The following is a 25,942-nucleotide window of genomic DNA, read 5'->3' as shown; positions in this document are numbered from 1 at the left end:
CTGAGAGGTGGCACAGATGACGCTGAGAGGTGGCACTGATGGGCACTGATGGGCAGCACTGATGGGCACTGACGGGTGGCACTGATGGACACTGACGGGTGGCACTGATGGACACTGAGGAGCAGCACCATCAGTGCCCACAATCAGTGCTCATAGTGCTGCCAGTCAGTGCCCATCAGTGCCTAGATGAGCAGGCACTGATGGGCACTGACTGGCAGCACTATGGGCACTGATTGTGGGCACTGATGGTGAGCACTGTGGGCACTGATTCTGGGCAGTAATTGGCACTTTATTTACATTTTGTGTAATCAGGGTACTGATCATCACTTGTATTTGTCTCTCCTGTAAGGAGGAGTCGCTGATCGGCTCTCCTCGAGGAGATATAATAACGGCCCTTCCTCATTTATATGTGACCGGTTGTGATTGGACACAGCCGATCACATGGGTAAAGAGATATGTCATTTACTCTTTACCGAGATGGGGATCGCGCTGTGTCTTAGCAATGCGGCGCGGTCACGATCGCCGCTCTGCGCGCCCTCTCTGCGCGAGAGAGGCTGTTCTGGTGCGCCGCCACTGCACCACTGCAGCCTTAAAAAAACAAAACCGAAAAAAGCGGCAACTGATTCATACATAACCCCCCCTCCCCCCCCCCCTCGGTGTACAGATCATGTCATTTATATAATAAAAAAATAATTTTTGTCCTTGCTGGAAAATCTCAAACCCGAGTACCGCCGCTTAGATTGCGTCCCCATGTGACCCCCATGATGATCTGGCCTTTGCATTGTCAGAAACAATCCAACCGCAGCCTTTGAGGTCGCTCAGAAATGATTTCAAGGCACGTTTCAATTTGTGTTGCATCAGGCGAAAAAAAAAAATAAAAAATCTCTCCGCACTTTGCGACATTTTAGGTACTGAATTGTCTTTTTCCTTCGTTCTCCGAGTTTCCGTTACACAAACCCACCTCGCCCGCCTGAGGATAAATCTGGTATTTACGCTGCTAAGCAGACATACAGCTTGTTATGGGGATGTTACAGGGTGTATACATAATGCATGGGGGATAAGTGCTTCACATATGGAGGGAAAAGTGGAGGATCAATCCCTGGGAGCCGGGATCTAAGCTGGAAGATAATGGTCTAAACGTCAACCAACACTTCTATCAAACATTTCCCACGTTCTTCAGCAAGGTGAACTCCCCAGACGATATTTCTATATAGGGAGAGATTACCGCGCCAATGGAGCCACCACCGAACTCACACACTGATCCCCATTTAAATAAGAATATGTTTTAGAAAGAGCCGAGTCCCGAATACAGCGAAGGAACGTTTTATTCTGACCTGGATTAGTGGGAGACGACACATGGATGGCAAATTAAAAAAAAAAATTTTACTACTCTAACCAATCCATACTCCGGGGTTCCTCATCCAGGGTGCTGTTTGGGTTCCTCCATCCAGGGTGCCATGAGCACAGGACTGAGTTTGCACTGGATCAGGGCCTGTGGGAGAGCCTGTGATTGGGGGTGAGGGGGGGGCTGTTTTATTGGAGGCTCTTTAGTGATAGGGGGACTCTGTCATGGGGGTACTTTGATGTGATGGGGAGCTCTGGTGTATAGGGAGGCCTCAAATATGATGGGGTCCTCTGACATGAAGGGGGGACTCTGGCATAACGAGGAAACCTCTGAAGTGATAGGAGGACTCTGATGTGAAGGGAGATCTCTGAAGTGATGGAGGTCGCTGATATGAAGGGGGAGACCTCTGATGGGAGGACCTCTGATTTGATGGGGGGGGGGGGTCTTTAATGCAATGGTTGGGACCTCTAATGTAAAAATGTGACCCTCTGATGTGATGGGGGAGGGACCTCTGATGTAAAAGGGTGACCCTCTGATGTGATGGGGGAGGGACCTCTGATGTAAAAGGGTGACCCTCTGATGTGATGGGGGAGGGACCTCTGATGTGATAGGGGAACCTCTAGTGTGATAGGGGGAACCTCTAGTGTGATTGGGAAGCCTCTGATGTGAATAGGGTCTCTGATATGAAGGGGGAGACTTCTGATGGGAGGGCCTCTGATGTGATGGTTGGGACCTCTGATGTAAAGGGGTGACCCTCTGATGTGATGGGGGGAGGGGCTTTGATTTGATGGGGGGCTCATATGTGATGGGGGGCCTCCGATGTGATTGGGGAAACTCTGATGTGATGGGGGGGACCCCTAATGTAACGTGGGGGCAAGGGGGACTTCTGATGTGATGGGTGGGATGGGTGGGATGCATTATTTTATGAAGGAAGTTATACTATGTATCATTTTATTGAGGAAGTTATACTATGTATCATTTTATGAAGGAGGTTATACTATGTATCATTTTATGAAGGAGGTTATACTATGTATCATTTTATGAAGGAGGTTATACTATGTATCATTTTATGAAGGAGGTTATACTATGTATCATTTTATGAAGGAGGTTATACTATGTATCATTTTATGAAGGAGGTTATACTATGTATCATTTTATGAAGGAGGTTATACTATGTATCATTTTATAAACTAGTAAACTTTGAAACAGAATGTAACAAGTGACTGATTGTAACTTTGTATAATCAGCCGGGTTTATTTATGTAACAGATCCCTCAGTGGATGTGCGGCTCTATGATCGTTTATACATACGCAGAGTCAGCAAAATGATAATTATAGGGATCGCTAATTAAAAGTTGTGAGTCACAAAGGTGACACCCAAACCAAGTCTGTGGACGAGCTTTGCTTTGCAAGAGTGCCAAGAGCAATAAAATTCACACCAAGGTCTCCTCCGCTCAGTGTTGCAATAATGAGGGTGCAAAACAAATGTTCAGCGCAATCTACGCACTAGCCTAACTCCGCCCCTTTCACCTTCGAGGAGAATATACAGAAAATAATTGACACTTGCCTCTGTGATCAGCGGTGGATCACTTTTCTGATGTTTGATAGATGGCTGAGATTTAGTGGGTCAGCTCCTCACCCCCTGTTTTCCATAAAGTCCACACTATTATGCATGTGGTTGCAAGGCGGTTGTGGCGCGACCCCATATACTTGAATGGGGTGATTTAGAGGGCAGAATTGTCCACCGAACAATTTTGGTTGCAGGCATAACATATGTACATCCCCACCTGGCTGCCTTTGCAGCTTAAGGGGACAGTAAAACCACAGCTTAGCTACCTATTAATATAACCCCCCCCCCCCCCGTCACAAGTTTAAACTAGGCCCACGTTTTTTGTTCTACACTTACTGATAGGATGTTTTTTGCAGTCACCAATCAGATTCAAACCTGTTGTGGCAGAGGAAGAGGAAGGTCCATGATTCAGGAAACAGTAATGCAACCAGGGCCGGGACAAGGGTTGGGCAGGAGGGGCTGAGAACTATAGTATCATGCGAATTGGGGGGGCACCACATGGGGAGATTGGGGGGGAGAGGGGATATGTGTTGGAAGAGGGAATTTGGGGAGCGGCAGGGGGTAAGGTTTTTTTTGGGGGGGGGGTAAGAGTGGTGATTTAGGGGGATTTGTGTTTGGAGGCTGGTCTGAAGGGGAAGATTACCGTATATACTCGAGTATAAGCCGAGTTTTTCAGCACATTTTTTTGTGCTGCAAACGTCCCCCTCGGCTTATACTCGAGTCAAGAAAAAAAAAAAAAAGTTCCTGGCCGCTCCGACGTGCTTAAGCTTTAAAAATGGCGCCGCCCGGTGCATACATGTCACCGCGGATGCGCCGCCGCCGCCGCTCGGGAGAGGCCGGGAATAGCCGAAAGTATACGAGCGGCGGCGCGTGCGCAATGACATGTCGGCGCCGGGCGGCGCCATTTTTAAAATGAGGGCGCCTCTGGAACAGGTAAGTGAAACAGCTGCACTACCTGCCATTATGCAGGGCTGCGGGCATACTACAAGGGATGCAGTGCTGCGGGCATGGTCCACCTGTACCATGCCCACAGCACTGCATCTCCTGTAGTATGCCCACAACCCCGGATCCTCTTGTACCATGCCAGTCACCCTGCATTCTCCTGTACCATGCCAGTACCCTGCATTCTCCTGCACAATGCCAGTACCCTGCATTCTCCTGTACCATGCCAGTGCCCTGCATTCTCCTGCACCATGCCAGTACCCTGCATTCTCCTGTACCATGCCAGTACCCTGCATTCTCCTGCACCATGCCAGTACCCTGCATTCTCCTGCACCATGCCAGTACCCTGCATTCTCCTGTACCATGCCAGTACCCTGCATTCTCCTGTACCATGCCAGTACCCTGCATTCTCCTGCACCATGCTAGTCACCCTGCATTCTCCTGTACCATGCCAGTATCCTGCATTCTCCTGCACCATGCCAGTCACCCTGCATTCTCCTGTACCATGCCAGTCACCCTGCATTCTCCTGTACCATGACCGCCACCCTGCATTCTCACCCTAGGCTTATACTCGAGTCAATCATTTTTCCCATCTTTTTGTGGTAAAAGTAGGGGCCTCGGCTTATACTCGGGTCGGCTTATACTCGAGTATATACGGTAGGTGTGCTAGTAGAGCTGCATGGTAATAGGTAATAAAAATCATCATCTCGATTCAACCCCCCCCCCTCACGTTCTCAATCCGGCATTTCCACGATTCATGGTAAACAAGTGTGGAGCCGTTCTCTGCACAGAGCTATCAAAAAAAGGCAGCCGGCAAAGTTTATCACAAAATTGCTCAGCGCTGGGAGGTAAAAAGAAACATTGCATCATTTGGTTCTTTTAGATTAAAGGGATGAACTTCAGTCTGCACATGAGGTCAGTTTAACCACTTAAAGACTCTTTTCCTGACACTCCTCTGTATTTTTTGCTAGAAAATTACTTAGAAGTTAGAACCCCCAAACATTATCAGAGACCCTAGACTCTAGGGCCTAGAGAATAAAACGGTGGTCATTGCAATATTTTAGGTCACACTGTATTTGCACAGCGGTCTTTCAAAAGAGCCCAGGGCGAACATGGGCATTTGGCATGTTCGCCCTGGGCTCTGGGGGGAGGGGGGGCATTTGGCATGTTCGCCCTGAGTTCTGGGGCTCTGGGGGGGGGGGGAAGGGCATTTTGGCTTGTTCGCCCTGAGCTCTGAGGGGTGGGGGGGCATTTGGCATGTTTGCCCTGGGCTCTGGGGGGAGGGGGGCATTTGGCATGTTTTCCCTGGGCTCTGGGGGAGGGGGGCATTTAGCATGTTCACCCTGAGCTCTGGGGGGGGGGGGCATTTTGGCATGTTCACCCTGAGCTCTGAGGGGTGGGGGGGGGGGGGCATTTGGCATGTTCGCCCTGAGCTCGGGGGGGGGGGGGGGGGAGGGCATTTTGGCATGTTCGCCCTGAGCTCTGGGGGGGGCATTTTGGCATGTTCGCCCTGATCTCGGGGGGGAGGGCATTTTGGCATGTTCGCCCTGAGCTCTGGGGGGTGGGGGGGCATTTGGCATGTTTGCCCGTGGGGCTCTGGGGGGAGGGGGGCATTTAGCATGTTTGCCCTGAGCTCTGGGGGGGGGCATTTTGGCATGTTCGCCCTGGGCTCTGGGGCTGGGGGGGGGGGGCATTTGGCATGTTCGCCCTGAGCTCTGGGGCTCTGGGGGGGGGGGGGGCATTTTGGCATGTTCGCCCTGAGCTCTGGGGCTCTGGGTGGGGGGGGCATTTGGCATGTTTGCCCTGGGCTCTGGGGGGAGGGGGGGCATTTGGCATGTTTGCCCTGGGCTCTGGGGGGAGGTGGGGGAGGGCATTTTGGCATGTTCGCCCTGAGCTCTGGGGGGGAGGGGCATTTTGGCATGTTCGCCCTGAGCTCGGGGGGGGGGGGAGGGCATTTTGGCATGTTCGCCCTGAGCTCTGGGGGGGGGGGGGGGGCATTTTGGCGTGTTCGTCCTGAGTTGGGGGGGGGGGCATTTTGGCATTTTCGTCCTGGGCTCTAGATGACCTTGTCTCAGTACTACATGCAACCCCCAGAATTGGACAAGTTCCAGGTCCTTTAGATTGTACTGTAACTATAATGTCTGCCCTTATATTGTAAAGCGCTGCGTAAACTGTTTGTGCTATATAAATCCTATATAATAATAATAATAATATACAGATTGTTTTCCTTGGTTGAGCCCTGCTCAGCTATGACATATCGGGGAGGAGGGATGAGCACTTGTGCGTCTTTCTTTTAATTCTTTCACATGTCTGTCTGCTAGATGTGCTCTGGAAAGCAGAATTTCATCTCAGAAAGGCTTCCTGACATTGTGACCGGAGAAAAATGGGGGGATAATAGAAAACAGAGATCACCATCTCACAGAGAATGCGGGGGGGGGGGGGGGGTACAGCTAACGGTGGATGGGCTACAAGCTAGATTGGAATAGAGAGGGGATTGCAGCTCATCCGATCCCTCTAGTGGTCTACAATGGAAGTGATTTGTCATAGTTGGCAGAGCCCAGGGAGCCCAAGGACATCTCCAGCTCCATAGGACACAACCTGCGGATTGTTATGGAGGAATTGCACAGAAGATCCAATTTGCTACATGACATCCTGCACACCGCAATCAAAGCGCGCTTTATGGTGCACCACATGCAGGAGCCCCAGAGAGAAATCAGCCGGCTTCCTATTTGGAAGAAGTAGTAGACCTCTTTATTGATATTGTCCCCTATGTGGGGATCCGTCCACTTCATGGCTTGTGACAAATGTGATTTCAGATTGTCCGTGTGGAAGGTGAAAAATGATGCATCAAATGAAGAAAATATTGAATAGAAAGTTCACATCGGTGCTCAACAGACGCAGGCCTTCTACCCCAACCGCCATCTTCCTTATCCTAGAGAATTTAAAGCTGGACTCCAGCAATTCAGCCACCTGGATTACTAAGGGTTAAGTCCAATGAGGTACATGCCATCTCCTGCACTTATCTGTTTAATTTAGGCTCCATTCACACTTGTGCGACTTCAAAATCCTGTGACTTTACAGTGCGACTTTGGTGCCATTTTAATGCGACTTCGGACAAGTGCGACTTTGGCTTTGACCATGTGACTGTGTGCTCTACACAAGTCACATGTATTTCATTCAGATATGACTTTCATGCGACTTTTGAGGGTTTATATTGAAGTCTATTGCCCTCATGTGACATGAAAGTCAGACCAAAGTAGTGCAGGAACTACTTTAGGTCGCACAGATACCAGAGGTACTCATTGGAAAACATAGGATGCGACTTGTCATGCAACTTTGGGGTCCACAGTCGCACAAGTGTGAATGGGGCCTTACAATTGACAGTTTTATTGAACATCAGGAGTAAAGCTATCCTTAAATGTATGAGTCTGAACCTTCTGGTCTCTAGCAGCTGCAGAGTTGTGTGCAGCGGCTCTGCCCGCCCCTCCCCTGCTCCTGCCCAATCAAAGAGGGCTTTGTATTATCTGCATGACAAAGGAAAAAAATTGGTGGCACGCTGCAACAGGGGGTCAAATTGTGAAGATGTCTTTATTGGTCAATGCCAGACAAGGAATCACAGGAAGGTTGACGCGTTTTACACGAGTAATTCATGCTTAATCATAACTGTGTATTTGCAACCGTTCAAAAAATACAAAGCCTTCTGTGAATGGACAGCTGAGGGGAGGGGAGGGCAGAGCTGCTGTATGAGAAAGCAGCATCACCCCTATCAGAGCGCTGGAAGTATACTGAGTGCCCATTCACACTACCGCGACTTGTCAGGTGACTGGTCAGCCTGACAAGTCTCGGTCCATGCAGTGCTACGGGAACCGTTCTAATAGTCGCTCCGACTTAATAGTTCCTGTACTACTTCGGGGCGACATCGGAGCGACTTGCATTGACATTCATTATATGAAGTCCGTGCAAGTCGCGCCGAAGTCGCGGTGCAAGCGAATTCACAGGTCGCCCCCGAAGTCGTGCCGCGTTAGTGTGAACCGGCACCGATAGCTCTACTCCTGGCGTTTGGTAAAACTTTCAGGCTGGGTCCACACTGGTGCGATGCCAAATATAGTATGTGATTCGATATGCGGGATGCGATATGCCTGTGCGATGCAAATTCAGCCATATAGTTTGTATTGCTAAAATCACATTGCATTCGAACCAAGATGGTGCAGGACCTTTTTTTTTTTTTGGTGCGTACTTGAAACGGATCACATAGGTGTTCACAACCATGTGATCCGATTCCGTCCGGTTCCACAGTTTGCGCTGCGTTCTGCGAACCGATTTGGGGTGTCATTAAAGCGTAACTCCACTTTTGTTGAGAAGAAAACATTCCCCTCTGGGTGATCTCTGTACATTGCAAAGTCTTTACCAAACTTTGCTGCAGATTTCTACCTTTTTGTTATTCTGAAGAAATCATTGTTTGTTCCTCTGTGCTGAGTGGGTCTAATGGGAGTGGTTTTAAAATTATCTATCAGCTGTGCAGCTGCAGAGCACTAATAAGGAAGGCTGCTGGGCCTGCATCCCATTAGACGTGTTCCTATTGGGAGTATCTCCCCAAAAATGACATTTTTGTTGCAGGGGATGCCAGAAATCTGAGTATCTTATGGCTCGTTTCCACTGAGCGGTACAGTACGGTTCGGATTGGTACGGTACGCAATTTTTGCCGTTTCCATTGTGAATGGTACCCTAATTCCGAACCGTACCATACCACTTTTTTGGGACCCTTTCGTTGGGGTACCAAGCACATTAGTACTGTACCAAAAGGGTGGAGCTACACTCTGCAGAACTTTGGTTGGTTGACAGAGAATCGTTGATCACTGCTTTCCTGCTACACCACGCCTGTCATGAAAGGGTGCTATTGGCAGTGGAAACGCAAGGTGTACCGTTCTGAACCGTACTGAACCGAACCGTACCACTCAGGGGAAACTAGGCATTAGGCAGACTTCTGGGAAAATTGGTGAGCCAATCACACAAGCAGGAAATGATGTTTCTGGGGGTGTGGTCAGTATACATTCTGTGCACAGAACAGCTCCAGGCGGCCATATTGTATTGCATTTTCAGAAAATGACAACAGCTGCAGATTGAAAAGGAAAAGTCATTTTTAATAACATTTAATTACAATATGATTTGTGTCACAATTCTATACGCTATATTGTTTTTTCTTTATTTGCTATTTTTCCCCCCCACGAAAGTGGAGTTACCCTTTATATGGACACCCGCAGCGGTTCGCAGAGAGCAGTGTGAACTGCCTGAGAGTCAGATGTGATGCGGGAACCCGCATAGGAATCGCTTTTATTTCCGCATCGCATACGTGCGAACCGAGCCTCAGCTGTAAATTGAAGAGATAGAGGAGGCATGCACCTTGTTGAACTGAACTCCTAGTAAGCCACAACATTTTAAAAAGTGTCTGAACTGCTGGAGTTCAGCTTTAGAGGCTGTACATCGAGCAAATCCTGATTAGGAGGCTGACAAAGCATACTGGGACTTGTAGTTCTCCCACCATTGGTCACACAGGGGAGGTCTACTTCCTTTATAACAAACAATTGCGCCTTGTATGATTGAACGGTGATCTCCTTACCTTCCAGCACGGTCAGTTTGGCATTGCTGTTGACTTCGCCCACGCTGTTGGTGGCTGTGCATTCGTAGATGGCCTCGTCCCTGTTGGCCCGCAGAGGTTGTATCCGAAGCACAGACCCTGAGCCATCATCAAACTCGATGACCTGGAGGAAGAAATGGTCATGTGAGTGTACTGGGCAGGACAGGCTGATAGTACAGTTATCAATGTATATGCTCAGTAATGGTAACATTTGCCCCAACGTTATGAAGCACTGCCCCCTAGAGGGCTGCTGAGAATTGCACTTTCTGGATTCCCCTGGGTTACCCGTAGCAACAGTCTGTAGAAACTTATCACTTTAGACACTTGGCTCAGACAATGAACAGTCCAGGGGATTTGGTTTTTGTGTTTTATCTTAGAACTTGGATAGGAGAAGGCATGAGTGGGATACTCCAACTATGCACAAATCTTGAGGACAACTAGCTGTAATGTATGCGGCAAGCACGCTGCTTCACCTTGCCACTGAAGTGAAGATAATGAATATGATCCTGAATTAGTTCCTCTTCAAGGTCCTAACTTGGCACCCCCTTTCTTACTTTCTGTGCATGCTAGCTCCTGTCCACTGACTCTCCACTGGAGAGGTCCCCTTACTGGGCAGACCCCTGCCAAGCTTCCCGGTACTCACGGACACTGTTTTTCCAAGGTCACTCTGCCTTCAGCTCCACTTGTTTGCAACCACTGGACCTCCAGACTCAGCACCACACTTCTGGCTCACTAGGCCGACCACCTGTGACCACCTTCCATACAGACAGGAGGAGAGACACCCTCCTCCTGGGACCTGGCTTCCCGCCCAAAGACACCCTGTCACATGTGCCCCTGGCTTTTATAACATATCCCAGGATGCACCACTATTGTGCCAACCCACTGGGATAGTCATAAAAGCCTGTGTGTCACTGGCTGGCTTTCCTCCACTGTCCAACAGGCTCCCCTTTTGGATACAGTGGGGACACTCCCTGAGAGCAGATGAATCCCACATAGACACATGTAACAGGCCTAACTACTGATCAGGCTCCCCTGATAAGCAGGCAGAGCTAACTATTTACCCTACCCAGCACCTATCCAGGAGGGTGCTACAGTTATAAAGCGCTGCGAAAACTGTGGGCGCCACATAAATCCTGTATTAGAACAATAATAATATAATCAGTTTTGTGTGCTGCTGGCCAAGCTAAATCACATTTTGGGCTTGATTTACTAAAACTGGAGAGTGCAAAATCTGGATCAGCTGTGCACACAAACCAGTCAGCTTCCAGGTTTTAGGCTGGGTTCACACTGGGGCGGTTTCAAGGTTGCCCGACTTCAGCGCGGCTTGCAAACGACCTCTTCAACAGAAGTCAATGCAAGTCGCCCCCAAAGTAGTGCAGGAACCTTTTTTGAAGTCGTAGTGACTTGAGTTGCTCTGATTAGAATGGTTCCATTGCACTGAATGGAGCGCGATTTGTCAGGCGGCGGACAAGTTGCCCCAGTATGAACCAGGACTTAGGCCCCTTTCACACTATCCGTCCAGACGGATTCCGTTTTTCTCAGCGAGGGATCGATCCGCCGATCCCCCGCTGAGCAGGAGGATGACAGCTGTGTCTCTGCGCTGTGTGGGGAGACACAGCTGTCAGTTCCCCATGCATCTCTATGGGGGAAATCGGATGGGAACGGACCGTCGGTCCGTTCTCATCCGATCCCATCCGATCTGAACCGCTGGACGGATGGAAAATAGGGTTTCCATCCGTCCGTTTTTCAGATTTGACGGATCGGATGTCAGCGGAGACATATCCGCTGACATCCGATCCCCCATAGATATGCATGGGGGGACCGTTCAGATCCGCCAAAAAAACAGATCTGAACGGTCCGCCTGTGTGAAAGGGGCCTTATTGTCAGGGCTGCTGTTAGAAATCACAGGGCCCCATACAGTTTACCTGACAGGGCCCCCTTCCCCCGTTCGAAAGTGATTGAGGACATAGATTTATCAGTCCCTTTCTCTGTAGCCTCCGCTGCACAGATGAATGAATAGAAAACTCTCTGAGACTTCTTGCTCATTCACAAACTGAAGAATGCATAACACAGTTTACTATGTTCCAGTGATGAATGGACACAGGAGTGATTGCCACCGATCGCTCACTGTGTTCATTTAGGAAAGGAAGGGGCCAGTAAATTATCTATTTACCAGCCCCTTTCCCCACTCTCCTTGAAACATCCCTGTGTGTGCCCGCAGCACCTTCTGGCGGGAGAGGAGGAAAGCCAGCAACACTATGGGGGAAAAGGGGTACACAGGGGGGCCCAGAAAGCAGATGGAAGGGGTGCATGTGCTAGGACCAATCTCCCTGCAGTGCAGCCGGGGGGGGGTAAAGAAGAAAAGCTGGCAGTGCTGCAGGGGAGGCAGAAGAGGATCGGTTTCTGCAATAAGACCGTACAGCCTTACCTGCAAAACAGGTGCCTGGGCCCCCCTTTTTTAACTGATGAGGCCCGGGCCCAGTACAGGAGGGCTGGCTGTACTGCTTTATCAGCGGCCCTGTTTATTGTCAAAGCTTAATTGAACAAGCTGAAGTTAGAAGCTGATTGGCTGCCATGCACAGCTGCACCAGATTTTCAGTAAATTATCTCCTTTGGCTTCTTGTATGTCAAGAGGCGTCCCCACCAGAATTCCTATTTCCTTCAGACTCTGTAATTTTCCCCCCACAAATAGAGCTTTGTTTTGGTGGTATTTGATCACCTGTGCGATTTTTATTTTTTGTGCTATAAACAAAAAAAATAGCAACAATTCTGAAAAAAAAAACCCAATATTTTTCACTTTCTGTTATATAACATTCTCAATAAAAAAAAAAAAAAAAAAAAATGTAAAAATCTAATTTTTTCATCATTTTAGGCCAATTTATATTCTGCTACATATAATATATTAACCACTTCTGGACCACCGGAAGGATTTGCCCCCTTAATGACCAGGCCCATTTTTTGCGATTCGGCACTGCGTTACTTTAACGGACAATTGCGCGGTCGTGCAACGCAGTGCCGAATTGCAAAAAAATGGGCTGGTCATTAAGGGGGAAAATCCTTCCGGTCTAGAAGTAGTTAATAAATATATATATATATATATATATATATATATATATATATATATATATATACACACACACACACTACACACATTGTAGCCACTAGACCGTAATTCAGGAATCGAAGGGAAAAAAAAAAAAAACCTGCCCGGGGGTCTAACCTTATCCCACACAATACAGACTGGCTGTTGTGGGGATGAAGTGCTGGGTTCTCTATGTACGGACGCACAGACATGAGCTCACTTCATCCAGACAATGGGCTTTTAGATAAGGACAGTGAGGGGTGCCTATCAGTATAATGTCCCCGCTCAGTGATGGATTCTCGCTTTCCTTCTGTAATGCCGACTGATACAATCGTTTAAGTTCAGTCGCTTTAATCTCAGCGAAGCTCTTGGAAGCCGCGCACCATTCTCCATAAATTTGAGAAGATCCAATTTGCTTATCAGTGGTATGGAGAGAAAAGGATGTGACCTGTCCTCACCCGCTCTATAGGATGATGGCCAGCAGGACGGGCAGGCGGGAAGCCGTATAGAAGACACCAGAGTCATGGTTGTCTGCCCACTTGAAGGACATTCTGGGGAGAGATTTACTAAAAACCTGGAGCACACAGAATCTGGTGTAGCTGTACATAGTAGCCAATCAGCTTCTAGGTTTTAGCCCTCGTTCACATTGGCGTGATTTGGCATGCGATTGGCACGTCACATTGCATGCAAACTTGCAGCCTATTGCCGGAAAAGGCACTGTCCCAATCGGTGCGATGCTGACTTTCAGGCGCCGCACCGATTTCCAAAAGTAGTTCCTGCACTACTTTTGGCAACTTCAGAGGCGATTTCAATAGACATCTGTGCATGAACCCGCACAGATGTCTTTCAAGTCGCCCCCCAAACTCGCACTGAAATGCAGGTTTGAAAACCCGCGTTCAGTGTGAATGTATCCTTATTGTCAAAGCTTAAATAAGAATTTTGTGATTTATTTTTTCTTAAATCATACTTGCATAGGTGGATGCAGCATCCCCCGCCAGCTTGAAGACTGATAACAGAGCAACCAAACACCGCCGATCACTCGGTTCTTAGTGCTCTGTGAGCTGGTAAATGTCAGTCACCGGATCAGCTCTGCACCCCCCACAATTACTGGAGCATCGGGCTGTGGAGAGGGCGGGAGTGGCCAGCTCAGTCTCTCTGCGGGTCTCTGCTCTGCACCCCCCCAGCAACAATCACTGGAGCATCGGGCTATGGAGGGGGTGGGAGTGGCCAGCTCAGGCTCTCTGTGTGGCTCTCTGCTCTGTACCCCCAGCAATCATTGGAGCATCGGACTGTGGAGGGGGCGGGAGTGGCCGGCTCAGGCTCTCTGCAGCTCTCTGCTCTGCACCCCCCAGCAATCACTGGAACATCGGGCCATGGAGGGGGCGGGAGAGGCCGGCTCAGGCTCTCTGCAGCTCTCTGCTCTGCACCCCCCAGCAATCACTGGAATATCGGGCTATGGAGGGGGCGGGAGTGGCCGGCTCAGGCTCTCTGCTGCTCTCTGCTCTGTACCCCCCAGCAATCACTGGAGCATTGGGCTGTGGAGGGGGCGGGAGTGGCCGGCTCAGACTCTCTGAGGCTCTCTACTCTGTACCCCCCCCCAGCAATCACTGGAGCATGGGGCTGTGGAGGGGGTGGGAGTGGCCGGCTCAGCCTCTCTGTGGCTCTCCGCTCTGCACCCCCCAGCAATCACAGGAGTATCGGGCTGTGGAGGGGGCGGGAGTGGCCGGCTCAGGCTCACTGTGGCTCTCCGCTCTGCACCCCCCAGCAATCACTGGAGCATCAGGCTGTGGAGAAGGTGGGAGTGGCCCGCTCAGGCACTCTGCGGCTCTCTGCTCTGCACCCCCCAGCAATCACTGGAGCATCGGGCTGTGGAGAGGGCGGGAGTGGCCGGCTCAGGCTCTCTGCGGCTCTCTACTCTGCACCCCCCAGCAATCACTGGAGCATGGGGCTGTGGAGGGGGCGGGAGTGACCGGCTCAGTCTCTCTGCAGCTCTCTGCTCTGCACCCCCCAGCAATCACTGGAGCATCAGGCTGTGGATAGGGCGGAAGTGGCCCTCTCGGGCTCTCTGCCCTGAACCCCCCAGCAATCACTGGAGCATCGGGCTGTGGAGAGGGCGGGAGTGGCCGGCTCAGGCTCTCTGTGGCTCTCTACTCTGCATCCCCCAGCAATCACTGGAGCATGGGGCTGTGGAGGGGGCGGGAGTGACCGGCTCAGTCTCTCTGCAGCTCTCTGCTCTGCACCCCCCAGCAATCACTGGAGCATCAGGCTGTGGATAGGGCGGAAGTGGCCCTCTCGGGCTCTCTGCCCTGCACCCCCCAGCAATCACTGGAGAATCAGGCTGTGGAGAGGGCGGGAGTGGCCAGCTCAGGCTCTCTGCTGTTTGCAGTTGCCGATTCAAGGTTGTGGGCGGATCCCAACCATATTGTCGCAATCTTTCCCCAACCTGGCCCGGCTCTGTGATGCCAGCCGACAGCAGGCTTCAGCCAGCTGTCTGCTGAAAACGGGTCACAGGAGTGCGGAACGTACTGAACTCGTGATTCATAGGAGAAGTACAGCCAAAACGAGCTATGGCTGTACTTCACCTTTAAGGGCCGATTCACACTAGCGTGATGGCAGACATCGCATGTGGTTCGCACCGCACTGCTGTGCAGATCACATGCGATGTCTGTGCGAAGCAAATTCAGCCATGCAAACTGGCAGAATTTGCATTTTATTCAGACCAAACTCATGCAGGACCCTTTTTTTTGTTTGCACCCAAGTCGGATCACATGGCTGTTTACACCTATGCGAACTGATCTTGCAAATCTCGCTGCGTTTTGCATACTGATTGCGGGGTGTCGTTAACTTAAAGCGGGTTCCAGTCATTTTTGTGTTTATTAAAAGTCAGCAGCTACAAAAAGTGTATCTTCTGACTTTTAATAAACACACACTCCCCTGTCCCAGGATCCAGCAATGTGGCCGGCCCAAGCCTCGATCCTCTCACTCTCTGGCATCTCTAGTGTGGGCACCCGGCTGTGACAGCTTGCAGCTTCACAGCCGGTTGCAATTAGCACTACGCTTCCTTAGTGGCCAGGCAATCTTCTGGGGCCTGGGACGTGTCCCAGAAGATTGCAGGGAGGGAGGAGGAGAGGAGAACTTCCGCTCGAACCGCCTAGGCGGCCCAAATGGAAGTGGAAGCAGGTACCTGTCAAATCTAGGACCCCCCCAAAAAAAAAAGAAATGACATGCCAAATGAGGCATGTCAGGGGGTCAGCAGTATTTAAAGCGGAAGTTCCACTTTTGGGTGGAACTCCGCTTTTTCATACACGTTGCAATCAGTTTGCATAAACAGGTTGGGATTTTGATGTGGTGCGAATTTGCAGTGAATTCGCACCACATCTAGTGTGAACTGGGCCTCATTGAACAAGCTGATTGGCTACCATGCACAGCTGCACCATATTCTGTTTGCTCCAGTTTTGGTAAATCTACTCCTTTGTTTCCATAACAATCTTCACATAAGATTCTTTGTGTCTATATTGTATTTTATGTCAGTTATTTACCTGTTAAAGCTTCTATGTAAATAACTGGCATAAAATACAATAAGGCCCCTTTCACACTTGTCCTGCGATTTGGGACTGCAAAGTCCCATGACAAGTCGCACTCCATGATTTCCAATGAGTACCGTTCATATCTGTACGACTTCAAGTCGCAACGACTTCAATGTATTCCCCGCACTACTTTGGGACGATTTTAATGTGTTTTGAGGTCCAAAGACATAGGCATTGCTTCAAGTCCAGTCAAAATTGCAGCAAAAATCACACGACTTTTAGGTCGCACAAGTGTGAAAGGGGCCTTATGCAACCTAAAAGTCGCACAATTTTTACAGCGATTTTGACTGGACTTGAAGCAATGTCTATGTCTTTTGACCTCAAAACGCAATAAATCGTCCCAAAGTAGTGCAGGGACTACTTTGAAGTCATTGCGACTTAAAGTCGTACAGATATGAACGGTACTCGTTGGAAATCACGGAGTACGACATGTCATGCGACTTTGCAGTCCCAAATCGCAGGACAAGTCGCACAAGTGTGAAAGGGGATTTATTGTATTTTATGCCAGTTATTTACCTGGAAGCTTTTACACATAAATAACTGACATAAAATACAATAAAGACACCTTTAATCCTATAGGAAAATTGTTTTTGAAACAAATAGTCTGGTGACCGGGTATCATTAAACTCTTGTTTATTAGTAAATCTCCCCCTCTGTGTCAATGTAACAGAGCCCATCAGTGCCCACCTATCAGCACAGTGACAGGCACGTTGGGCACGGGCAGCGACTGGCATCTGTAAAAATCAATTACCTCGAATCGCTGCGAGCTGACTTTCTTCCCTTTCTTCATCCAGGTAATACGTGGTTTGGGGTCTCCCGTGGCCTGGCACACGAAAGAGGCGACGCCGCCCGATATTCCTATCTGGTCATCCGGCTTGCGGATAAAGATGGGCTCACCTGTGGGAGAGAAGGTAAATGTGATTAGAGATGGCACAGCGTGGATGTTTATGACATTCATTACACGGACACTGAGCAAGAGAAGACGGGGCACCGTGTCAGGACATCTGTGCAGCAATTATCAGGTTGTAAGCGTTCTGTGACAGATGCATTCTGGGAGATCTCCTCTACTCAGTGTACGGAAGAACAATGAGCTATATATACAGATTACAGGTGTTGGGTGCACCAGAGGATTTGCTGGTACTAGTAGTTCCACGGCTTGCGCAACTCCAAATCTGCAGTTATCAGCATTGGCTGCAAGTTTTTGGCAAAGGGGTCAGGTTAGTGTTAGAATCACCCGTGTTAGCGCAGATAGGTGTAGCCTCCACCAGGTGTCCTTCACCAGGGCCTTATGCACACACTAGCTGCTTACCAGATAGATTTGACCCATATTACAGGCAGTCAAATCAAGCACCAGTATCCTTGGGATTCTCCTCACCAGGTTCATAAGGACATGTCAGCAATCAAGACAGGCATATAGCAAACGGGAGAGACAACGAAAAAACTTCTCATGGTGTAGTAGTTTAAAATACTTTCAGCCGGTCAAAAAACACTCTGAAGCGATACTGCGAGCAGGGGATGTTCCAGGTACCGGAAGTGACGTATAGCGTTCCCTAGTCCCAACGCGTTTCGTCAGCACGTAACTGACGTCCTCAGGGGTCATGGTGTTTTAAACTACTACAGTGAAATCCAGACGGATGGAAACCCTATTTTCCATCCGTCTAGAGGATCGTATTGGAAGCTCTACAAAACAATGTCATCTCTGAGCTGGGATAGTTCATATTCCCACCGCACACCTTCCTGGATATAGGCAGGTCAGTTGTGGGTGCTGCAGCGATCACCAGCTGGACACTGGGTCTATCAGAGATACATACATATTCGCCAGCACACAAAGGATCTTGCACAGCAGTCCGAATAAATGTTTTATTGCAAAAGGATCACATCAGGATAGGTGCAACATTTTGGAGTCACGCAGGACCCCTTCGTCAGGCAAGAAACTTTTTACTGCAAAAGGATCACATCAGGATAGGTGCAACATTTCAGAGTCACGCAGGACCCCTTCTTCAGGCAAGAAACCTTTTATTGCAAAAGGATCACATCAGGATAGGTGCAACGTTTCGGAGTCAAGCAGGACCCCTTCGTCAGCCCTTCGTCAGGCACATGCCTGACGAAGGGGTCCTGCATGACTCCGAAACGTTGCAACTATCCTGATGTGATCCTTTTGCAATAAAAAGTTTCTTCAGACTGCTGTGCAAGATCCTTGGTGTGCTGGCGAATATGTATGTATCTCTGAGCCGGGATCTCAGTCCTATGTAAACCTCTGTTTACTATGCTTCAGTTTGTGAATGAACAGGAAAAGTCACAAAAGTGAGACCTTGATATTTCACCATACACCCCCCCCCCCCCCCCCAACGGGGCTCTTAAAAAAACTGTAAAAAAATAAAAAAAACAGTATTATAAAAAACAATTAAAAATTGAAACTGTAAAAAATAAAACACTACTGACACCGTCCACTGCTCTGCTGATATACACACACATGTGTTTGTGCTCTGGGGTGCACACCCGAATGCAATAGGCTGCGCACATCAATGCCGGAACACGCTGCTGGAACTCCTCTCCAGGACTAATACAGGGAAGGGAATTCACCGCCCCCGCGTTTGAGCGTTTGAGAGGAGCTGAACCCAGATGTCCAGGGAAGCTGAGAGGGGAGACACCGGAGACCCTGGGACAGCAGTATCGTGAGTAGGGATCGACCGATTATCGGCAAAGCCGATATATCGGGGGCCGGTATGCACTTTCCCCGATATATCAGAATCGGCCCCTGAGGTTACCGATATTACCGATATTGCGGGAAAGTGCTTGTACCAGAGTGATGCCTGCAGCTAGAGGCATCACCCCGGTACCGACGTCCATAGCCGATGGTCGGCTGTCTTGAAATGACAACTGATGCAGCTAAAAAGCCGCTCAGCTGTCATTACAAGGAGCGGGAGGGGGACGTCCCCCGCCTTCCGCAGCTCGCTCGGTTGGACGGGAGACCTGGGCAACCAGCCTGCACGGCCACCGAAGAGAAGACCCGATTAAAGCCGCATTCGGCTCTGATCAGGTCTCTGTGCAAAAACCCGGAAGTGATTTCATGACATCACTTTCGGGTACTCTGCGCCAAATTAAAAAAAATGACAGCATTCAAAAACGGCCAAACTTGGCGTTTTAAATGCTTTTAAGTGCAGAGGAGGGGTTTGGGGTCTTTTAGACCCCCAGATCCCTCCACAAGAGTACCTGTCAAAAAAAAAAAAAAAAATTTAATGTACGAAAATATCGACCAATATCTCGGCCAATACCGATATGCGATGACCAAAATATCAATATTAGCAATAAAAAAAGATATTAGTTGATCACTAATCGTGAGTACAAGGACTCGTGTCAAGGGGCCTGACCTGAGGGGGGCCACCCCTGCTCAAAGGATAGTCAGTGTCAGCAGAGAGAGGATACTAGGGAGAGTTGTCCTGAAGATAAAGTGAAGTGTTCACCAAGTCCTCGATGAATTAACAGCCTGGCTGTTCCATACCTAAAGGTGAAGTAGAGAAGATAGAAGTCCTCAAATACAGTGAATAGTGAACTGGAGTATCTCACTATTTCCTTCTCCTATCCCCATTATAAAATAAACAACCAAATACCCCCGAACTGATGATTGAAGTGTGAGCCAAGAGGAATTAGGAAATTGCTTTTGCTTATGGCCGTGTGCTGGTAACCAGGGGGACCCGCAGAGTGGATATCTGGCAGTCCTAACGGGGGCAGTGCCACATATACGATGCGTTTACATACGCACTAAGAAGGAAGAATAACCTTTTCACAAGACAACGGAGCAGATTTCAGATAAACTTTTACATTGCAGACAGAGGGAATGTCACTCGTGTATCGGCAGGAAGTCTGAGTGATAGATGACGGGTGAGAGGAGAGGACCATCAATCCCCCCAGACATGGACAGGAGTCACTCACAGATCACGGCGTATGACAGGCGGCTGGGGATAAAGAAGGGATTTCTCTCTGTAGAGTGACGGGAAAGTGATGCGGCGGGTCACGATAACACAGCAGTGTCAGTGTGAAGAGAGCGAGGATTAGGCAGAGCTGAGCAGCTCCGCGGTATCACTACCCGGATTAATTCTTCGCTCTTGCATCGCCGTCTCAGCGTGTCACACGCCATTCGCATCTGATGAGCAGACGTGCCAGGTACGCCGATCACCTGACAGCCAGCCAACGCCACGTCACCGGAAACCTGACAAGCTGCGATAACGGTATTGATCAGGAGAGGCAGAGATCACACGACTGTCTGATCATTGGTACAAATCTGCTCAGTCTGGATTATCTCCTGAGTACCGGGGCCCCCCGACAGTGAGGGAGAATGCCGCTCTAACTGGTAGCCTGTCCTTTAATCCGCCTCCCCCCCCCCCCCTTCAGTCTTGCACAGGTGTAGCGGCTCCTCTCCTGGACTGAAATGGCTTCCTCTGATTTCACTGCACACTGTGAGCTTCCCACAGTGGGGATGATTTACTAAAGGCAAAAAGACTGTGCACTTTGCTAATACGAGGCATTACAAGCATACGAGCCCAGGCTGACGCATCGGTCATGTGATCATCAGGTCTTCAGTGACCAATGCTCAGGCAATGCTGACCAATAGGCAATGGGGTCTGAACTGCTGTCCATGGGCATCCGCAAGGGGGGGCAAGTGCCCCCCCCCCCCTGGAAATTTCCTGGCCTGCTCTAAGAAGGGAATCTATGGGGACCCTGCTCTAAAGGGGATCTATGGGGGACCCTAGCCTGCTCTAAAGGGGGATCTATGGGGATCTTGGCCTGCACTAAAGGGGGATCTATGGGGAACCCTGGCCTGCTCTAAAGGGAGATCTATGGGGATCTTGGCCTGCTCTAAAGGGGAATCTATGGGGATATTGGCCTGCTCTAAAGGGGATCTATGGGGAACCCTGGCCTGCTCTAAAGGGGATCTATGGGGACCTGGCCTACTCTAAAAGAGAATCTATGGAGATCTTGGCCTGCTCTAAAGGGGGCCATATTGGCTAAATATATATATATTCTTTGCAGGGAGTGCTGGAGTGCCTGGTGGTGCAGGAAAACCTGGTAGCACTGGAAATATAGGTGCAAAGGTAAGACTAAAGGGGGATCTATGGGGGACCCTAGCCTGCTCTAAAGGGGAATCTATGGGGATCTTGGCCTGCTCTAAAGGGGATCTATGGGGAACCCTGGCCTGCTCTAAAGGGAGATCTATGGGGATCTTGGCCTGCTCTAAAGGGGTATCTATGGGGATCTTGGCCTGCTCTAAAGGGGTATCTATGGGGATCTTGGCCTTCTCTAAAGGGGATCTATGGGGAACCCTGGCCTGCTCTAAAGGGGGATCTATGGGGATCTGGCCTACTCTAAAGGAGAATCTATGGAGATCTTGGCCTGCTCTAAAGGGGGCCATATTGGCTAAATATATATATATTCTTTGCAGGGAGTGCTGGAGTGCCTGGTGGTGCAGGAAAACCTGGTAGCACGGGAAATATAGGTGCAAAGGTAAGACTAAAGGGGGATCTATGGGGGACCCTGGCCTGGCCTGTTGTAAAGGGGGATCTATGGGGACCCTGCTCTAAGAGGGGATCTATGGGGGACCCTGGCCTGGCCTGCTCTAAAGGGGGATCTATGGGGGCCAAAAGGGACAGAGCATGGGTGACCCCTAAAATGATACCCCCCCGAAAAAAGTTCTGCGGACGCCCATGCTGCTGTCCTTTTCTTCGGAAGAGACCATGGGGTTGATTTACTAAAGGCAAACAGACTGTGCACATCCATCCAGGCATTTTGATATTTGTATAACTCCACCCGAGAACCCGCCCACTGCTTGCATCAGGACTGAGGGCTCTTGAGAGGTGTACTGGGGCAGGGTGCTGTGATGTTATCAGGAACCCTGATGGCCCTTCCCACCAGCCATAATCAGGCTGCACTCAATAGAGAAGCACAGAGACCCTAAAAAAAGATACTAAAATAAGGTATGTCATGAAAACAGGGAGGGAGGAACCAGGAAGCTCATAATATACCGTAAATGGATTACATTTCTGTGGATAAAATACCCAAAGTGGATGACGCTTAGTATGCTCGGTGTGTAATGGATTGTCATGTTTTCTTTGTTTTTTTTTTTTCATTTTACCTCATTAAGACCGCCCTCCACACATTTACTGCGGCAGGCTGCCTCCCCTGTGCAAACCGACGTAGACCTACATCAGTCGCGTGGTGCTGGGGGGTGAGTGCACGCAGCCAGCGGCGTGCTCCCAACCCCACTAGGCAGCGGGACGCTGATGCATGGGGCCGGTGCAGGGACGGCACCAGGGCTGCTTATAGGGGGGGAACACCAGTCCTCCCTGTAGGGGGCCCGAGCACACAGCAGCACGGGGAATCACTGCATCGTGGCAACAGCAATGCAGGGACAGCACCAGGGCTGCTGATAGGGGGACCACCAGTCCTCCCTGTAGGGGGCCCGAGCACACAGCAGCACGGGGAATCACTGCATCGTGGCAAGAGCAATGCAGGGACAGCACCAGGGCTGCTGATAGGGGGGACTACCAGTCCTCCCTGTAGGGGGCCCGGGCGCACAGGGGGGGGCCCAACAGCACAGGGAATCACTGCATCGTGGCAACAGCAATGCAGGGACAGCACCAGGGCTGCTGATAGGGGGACCACCAGTCCTCCCTGTAGGGGGCCCGAGCACACAGCAGCACGGGGAATCACTGCATCGTGGCAGCAGCAAGGCAGGGACAGCACCAGGGCTGCTGATAGGGGGGGCCACCAGTCCTCCCTGTAGGGGGCCCGGGCGCACAGGGGGGGGCCCAACAGCACAGGGAATCACTGCATTGTGGCAACAGTAGTGCAGGGACCACACCAGGGCTGCTGATAGGGGGCCCGGGGACACAGGGGGGCCCCAACAGCACGGGGAATCGGTGCAGAGGGGAAATTACAGAAGGAAGCCCTGTGCAGCTCTCTGCAGCAGCTGAAAGCCAGTTTCTCCCCTGCCATGTAGGCTGTACGGGGCCCCATGATTTCTAACAGCAGCCCTGGACAGCAGTAAATCTTAATGGGTGCTGAGGGTTTTCCTTTGGCCGGATTCTTCCTGATGGGCGTATAGGATAAGGTATGAAGGAGCCCCAGGGTAACCTGCGAAGAGCAGCAGCTGCTGAATCGCTGACAGCTGCATTGAGCGATGAGCTATCTCGGGCTCCTTTCCTGAGATCGGTACTAACTCCATTACAGACCACTTTCACTTTGTTAATTTCGTGCTTTACCTACGAACGAGTCGAGTCCATCAAACAAATTACCGCCAATATTAGTATTGTTTTTGCTGTATAAGAGATCCACTTCCTGCCTCCCCGTGTCAGAGACGGACGCCCTCCATTATTCCATTAGGCGCTGATGAGCTGGCGGAGCACCAAAGGAACTCTTAATGGAGAAATGAATCCGACAGAGAAGAGCCTGTGAATGGGGCGTGCAGGCGCTCCGCTCCGACATAAACACACGACTGTACAGCCGCTCATCAAACCTCATTCACCAGGGGCAGACAATGCGGGTGTCAGGGGGGCAGTGGGAGCAATAGGGCTGGTAATTGTTATGCTGCTGCTAATATTAGGACTGATATCCAAGGAAGCTAGATCTAATAAGACATGTTTCCGGTATTTTGTCCACTTAAAGGGTTTGTTCATTTTTAGGTGCCATTCACACTTGTGTGACTTGTCATGCGACTTTAGTGTCCAAAGTCACATGGCAATGCACACCAGATATTTTCCAATGATAAGCATTCATATTTGTATGACTTAATGCCCAGTTCACATTGCCGTAACTTCCCAGCGTGACTTCGGCAGGACTTGCATCAGCTTCTTTAACAGGAGTCAAAGCAAGTGGAGCCAAAGTCGGACCAAAAGTAGTGCAGGAACCTTGTTCTAAGTCGGAGCGACTCAAAGTCGCTAATATTAGAATGGTTCCTTTGCACTTAATGGGGTGTGACTTGTGATGCGACACGTGATCTCAAAGTCGGAGAGCATGTGAACCAGTGTGAACCGGGCCCTAAAGCGGAGTTCTACCTGTTTTTTGAAAGTCCAATTACTGTCATGCCCATCGTGAATACTATAATAATGTATTTTCTCTTTGTAAATACCTTTTTCACTTTTCTTCTGCAGCACTTGAGGCTGCAGCCGCCTAGGCGATTACATCACTAGGCGATTTGCAAGGGCTCCTGAGATAACGGCTCCATGTATCCCAGGAGTCCTTGCGAATCGCCTATTGGGCAAATCTCGCGTTGTTTCCAGACCAGAAACGGGAGGACCGGGATGTCATGATTGACAGGTTGCTATTGCAACGGGGCGGGAACTTCTGCCGATGCAGCCATTGCTATGACAACCTGTCGGGAAGAGAGAGAGACGCACAGTGGCTTCACTGTGCAGGCACAAGATCAGGAGGTGCATGCTGGGTAGCTAGCTGCACCGAATCCCGGAAGTTCACAGAAGCGGGCTTCAGATGCCCACATCCTTGATGGCCACTGCCTGCTTTTGGGATCAAGTAAGAAATTACAGATTGCAAGTAACAAGCATCAGGGCAGTTATGCTAATATCCAAATATTGGACAAGTACTAGGAATCACAGGGGTGCCTTTATCAAAACATTGCTTAGGTGACTGGAGCCCTGCTTTAACCACTTAAGCCCCGGAAGATTTTACCCCCTTCCTGACCGGGGCCTATTTTGCGATTCGGCACTGCATGACTTTAACGGACAATTGCGTGGTCGTGCGACGCTGTACCTAAACAAATTTTTTACCCACAAACAGAGCTTTCTTTTGGTGGTATTTGATCACCTGTGCGATTTTTTGATCATGCGCTATAAACAAAAAAAGAGCGTCAATTTTGCAAAAATAACAATATTTTTCACATTTTTTTATAAGAAATTCCCAAAAAAAATGTAAAAATCAAAATTTTTAAACATTTTAGGCCAATTTGTTTTATGCTACATATGTTTGGTAAAAAAAAGTCGCAAAAAGCGTATTTTGATTGGTTTGCGCAAAAGTTATTGGGAAAGATTTTTGTCATTTTTGTTGTTTTTTTTTTTTTAACGAGTAATGGCGGCGATCTGCGATTTTTTTTTGCGGGACTGCGACATTGCGGCAGACAGATCGGACCCTTGACTGACATTTTTGACACTTCTGGGGTTACCAGTGACATTACTGCAGTAATCAGTGCTATACATATGCACTGTCACTGTAAAAATGACACTGGAAGTGAAGGGGTTAACTTTATTGGAGAGGGAGGGGTTAAGTGTGTCCCTAGGGGCGTGTTTCTAACTGTGATTGGCTGTGGCTTGATGTGCAAGAACAGTGATCAACGGTCCTGCATAGTAGAACCGTTTGATCACCATTCTTACACAGGGGAGAATGACAGGCGGCTTGTTTACATTAGCCGCCTGCCTTTCTCCTGGTGTAACGGACGATCGCGTGTGCCCGGCGGACATCGGGTCCGCCGGGCACACGCGCGGGGGGGGGTTCGTGACCGAGCGGGAGCGCGCATCCGGCGGCGCGCGCTCGCTCCCAAAAGCCTTACAGGCTAGGGACGTAGCTTTGCCTGTGAGGGGCTGACTGCCGACGTAAATAGTCGTGCGGCAGTCGGCAAGTGGTTAATTTTTCATTGCTGTCTGTGTCCCCGTCACTTCCTATTACGGTGACAGGGAATCACCGGGGTGGGAAGTGAAATTAATAATTAAGGTAAAATGATAGAATTCATTTACAACGTGTGCACATATTATATACACAATTGAGTTTGCGGTTTT

General features: G+C 49.7%; 1 protein-coding gene across 7 annotated transcripts in view; it reads right to left on the bottom strand.

The window, feature by feature from the left end:
- PTPRF (protein tyrosine phosphatase receptor type F) overlaps positions 1–25,942 on the bottom strand; it is a 486,553-nt gene that overhangs the window by 255,527 nt on the left and 205,084 nt on the right. For all 7 annotated transcript variants that reach the window (XM_082265004.1, XM_082265006.1, XM_082265005.1 and 4 more), the window contains exons 3-4: positions 16,912–17,057; positions 9,474–9,615 (exon numbers count right to left, since the gene is read on the bottom strand). In XM_082265004.1, coding sequence (XP_082121130.1) covers positions 9,474–9,615; positions 16,912–17,057 — 288 coding nt within the window. The remainder of the gene's footprint in view (positions 1–9,473; positions 9,616–16,911; positions 17,058–25,942) is intronic.

Source organism: Pelophylax lessonae, assembly GCF_965119305.1.
Source record: "Pelophylax lessonae genome assembly, chromosome: 8".
Lineage (NCBI taxonomy): Eukaryota > Metazoa > Chordata > Amphibia > Anura > Ranidae > Pelophylax > Pelophylax lessonae.
This window is presented reverse-complemented; position numbering and strand designations above follow the sequence as displayed.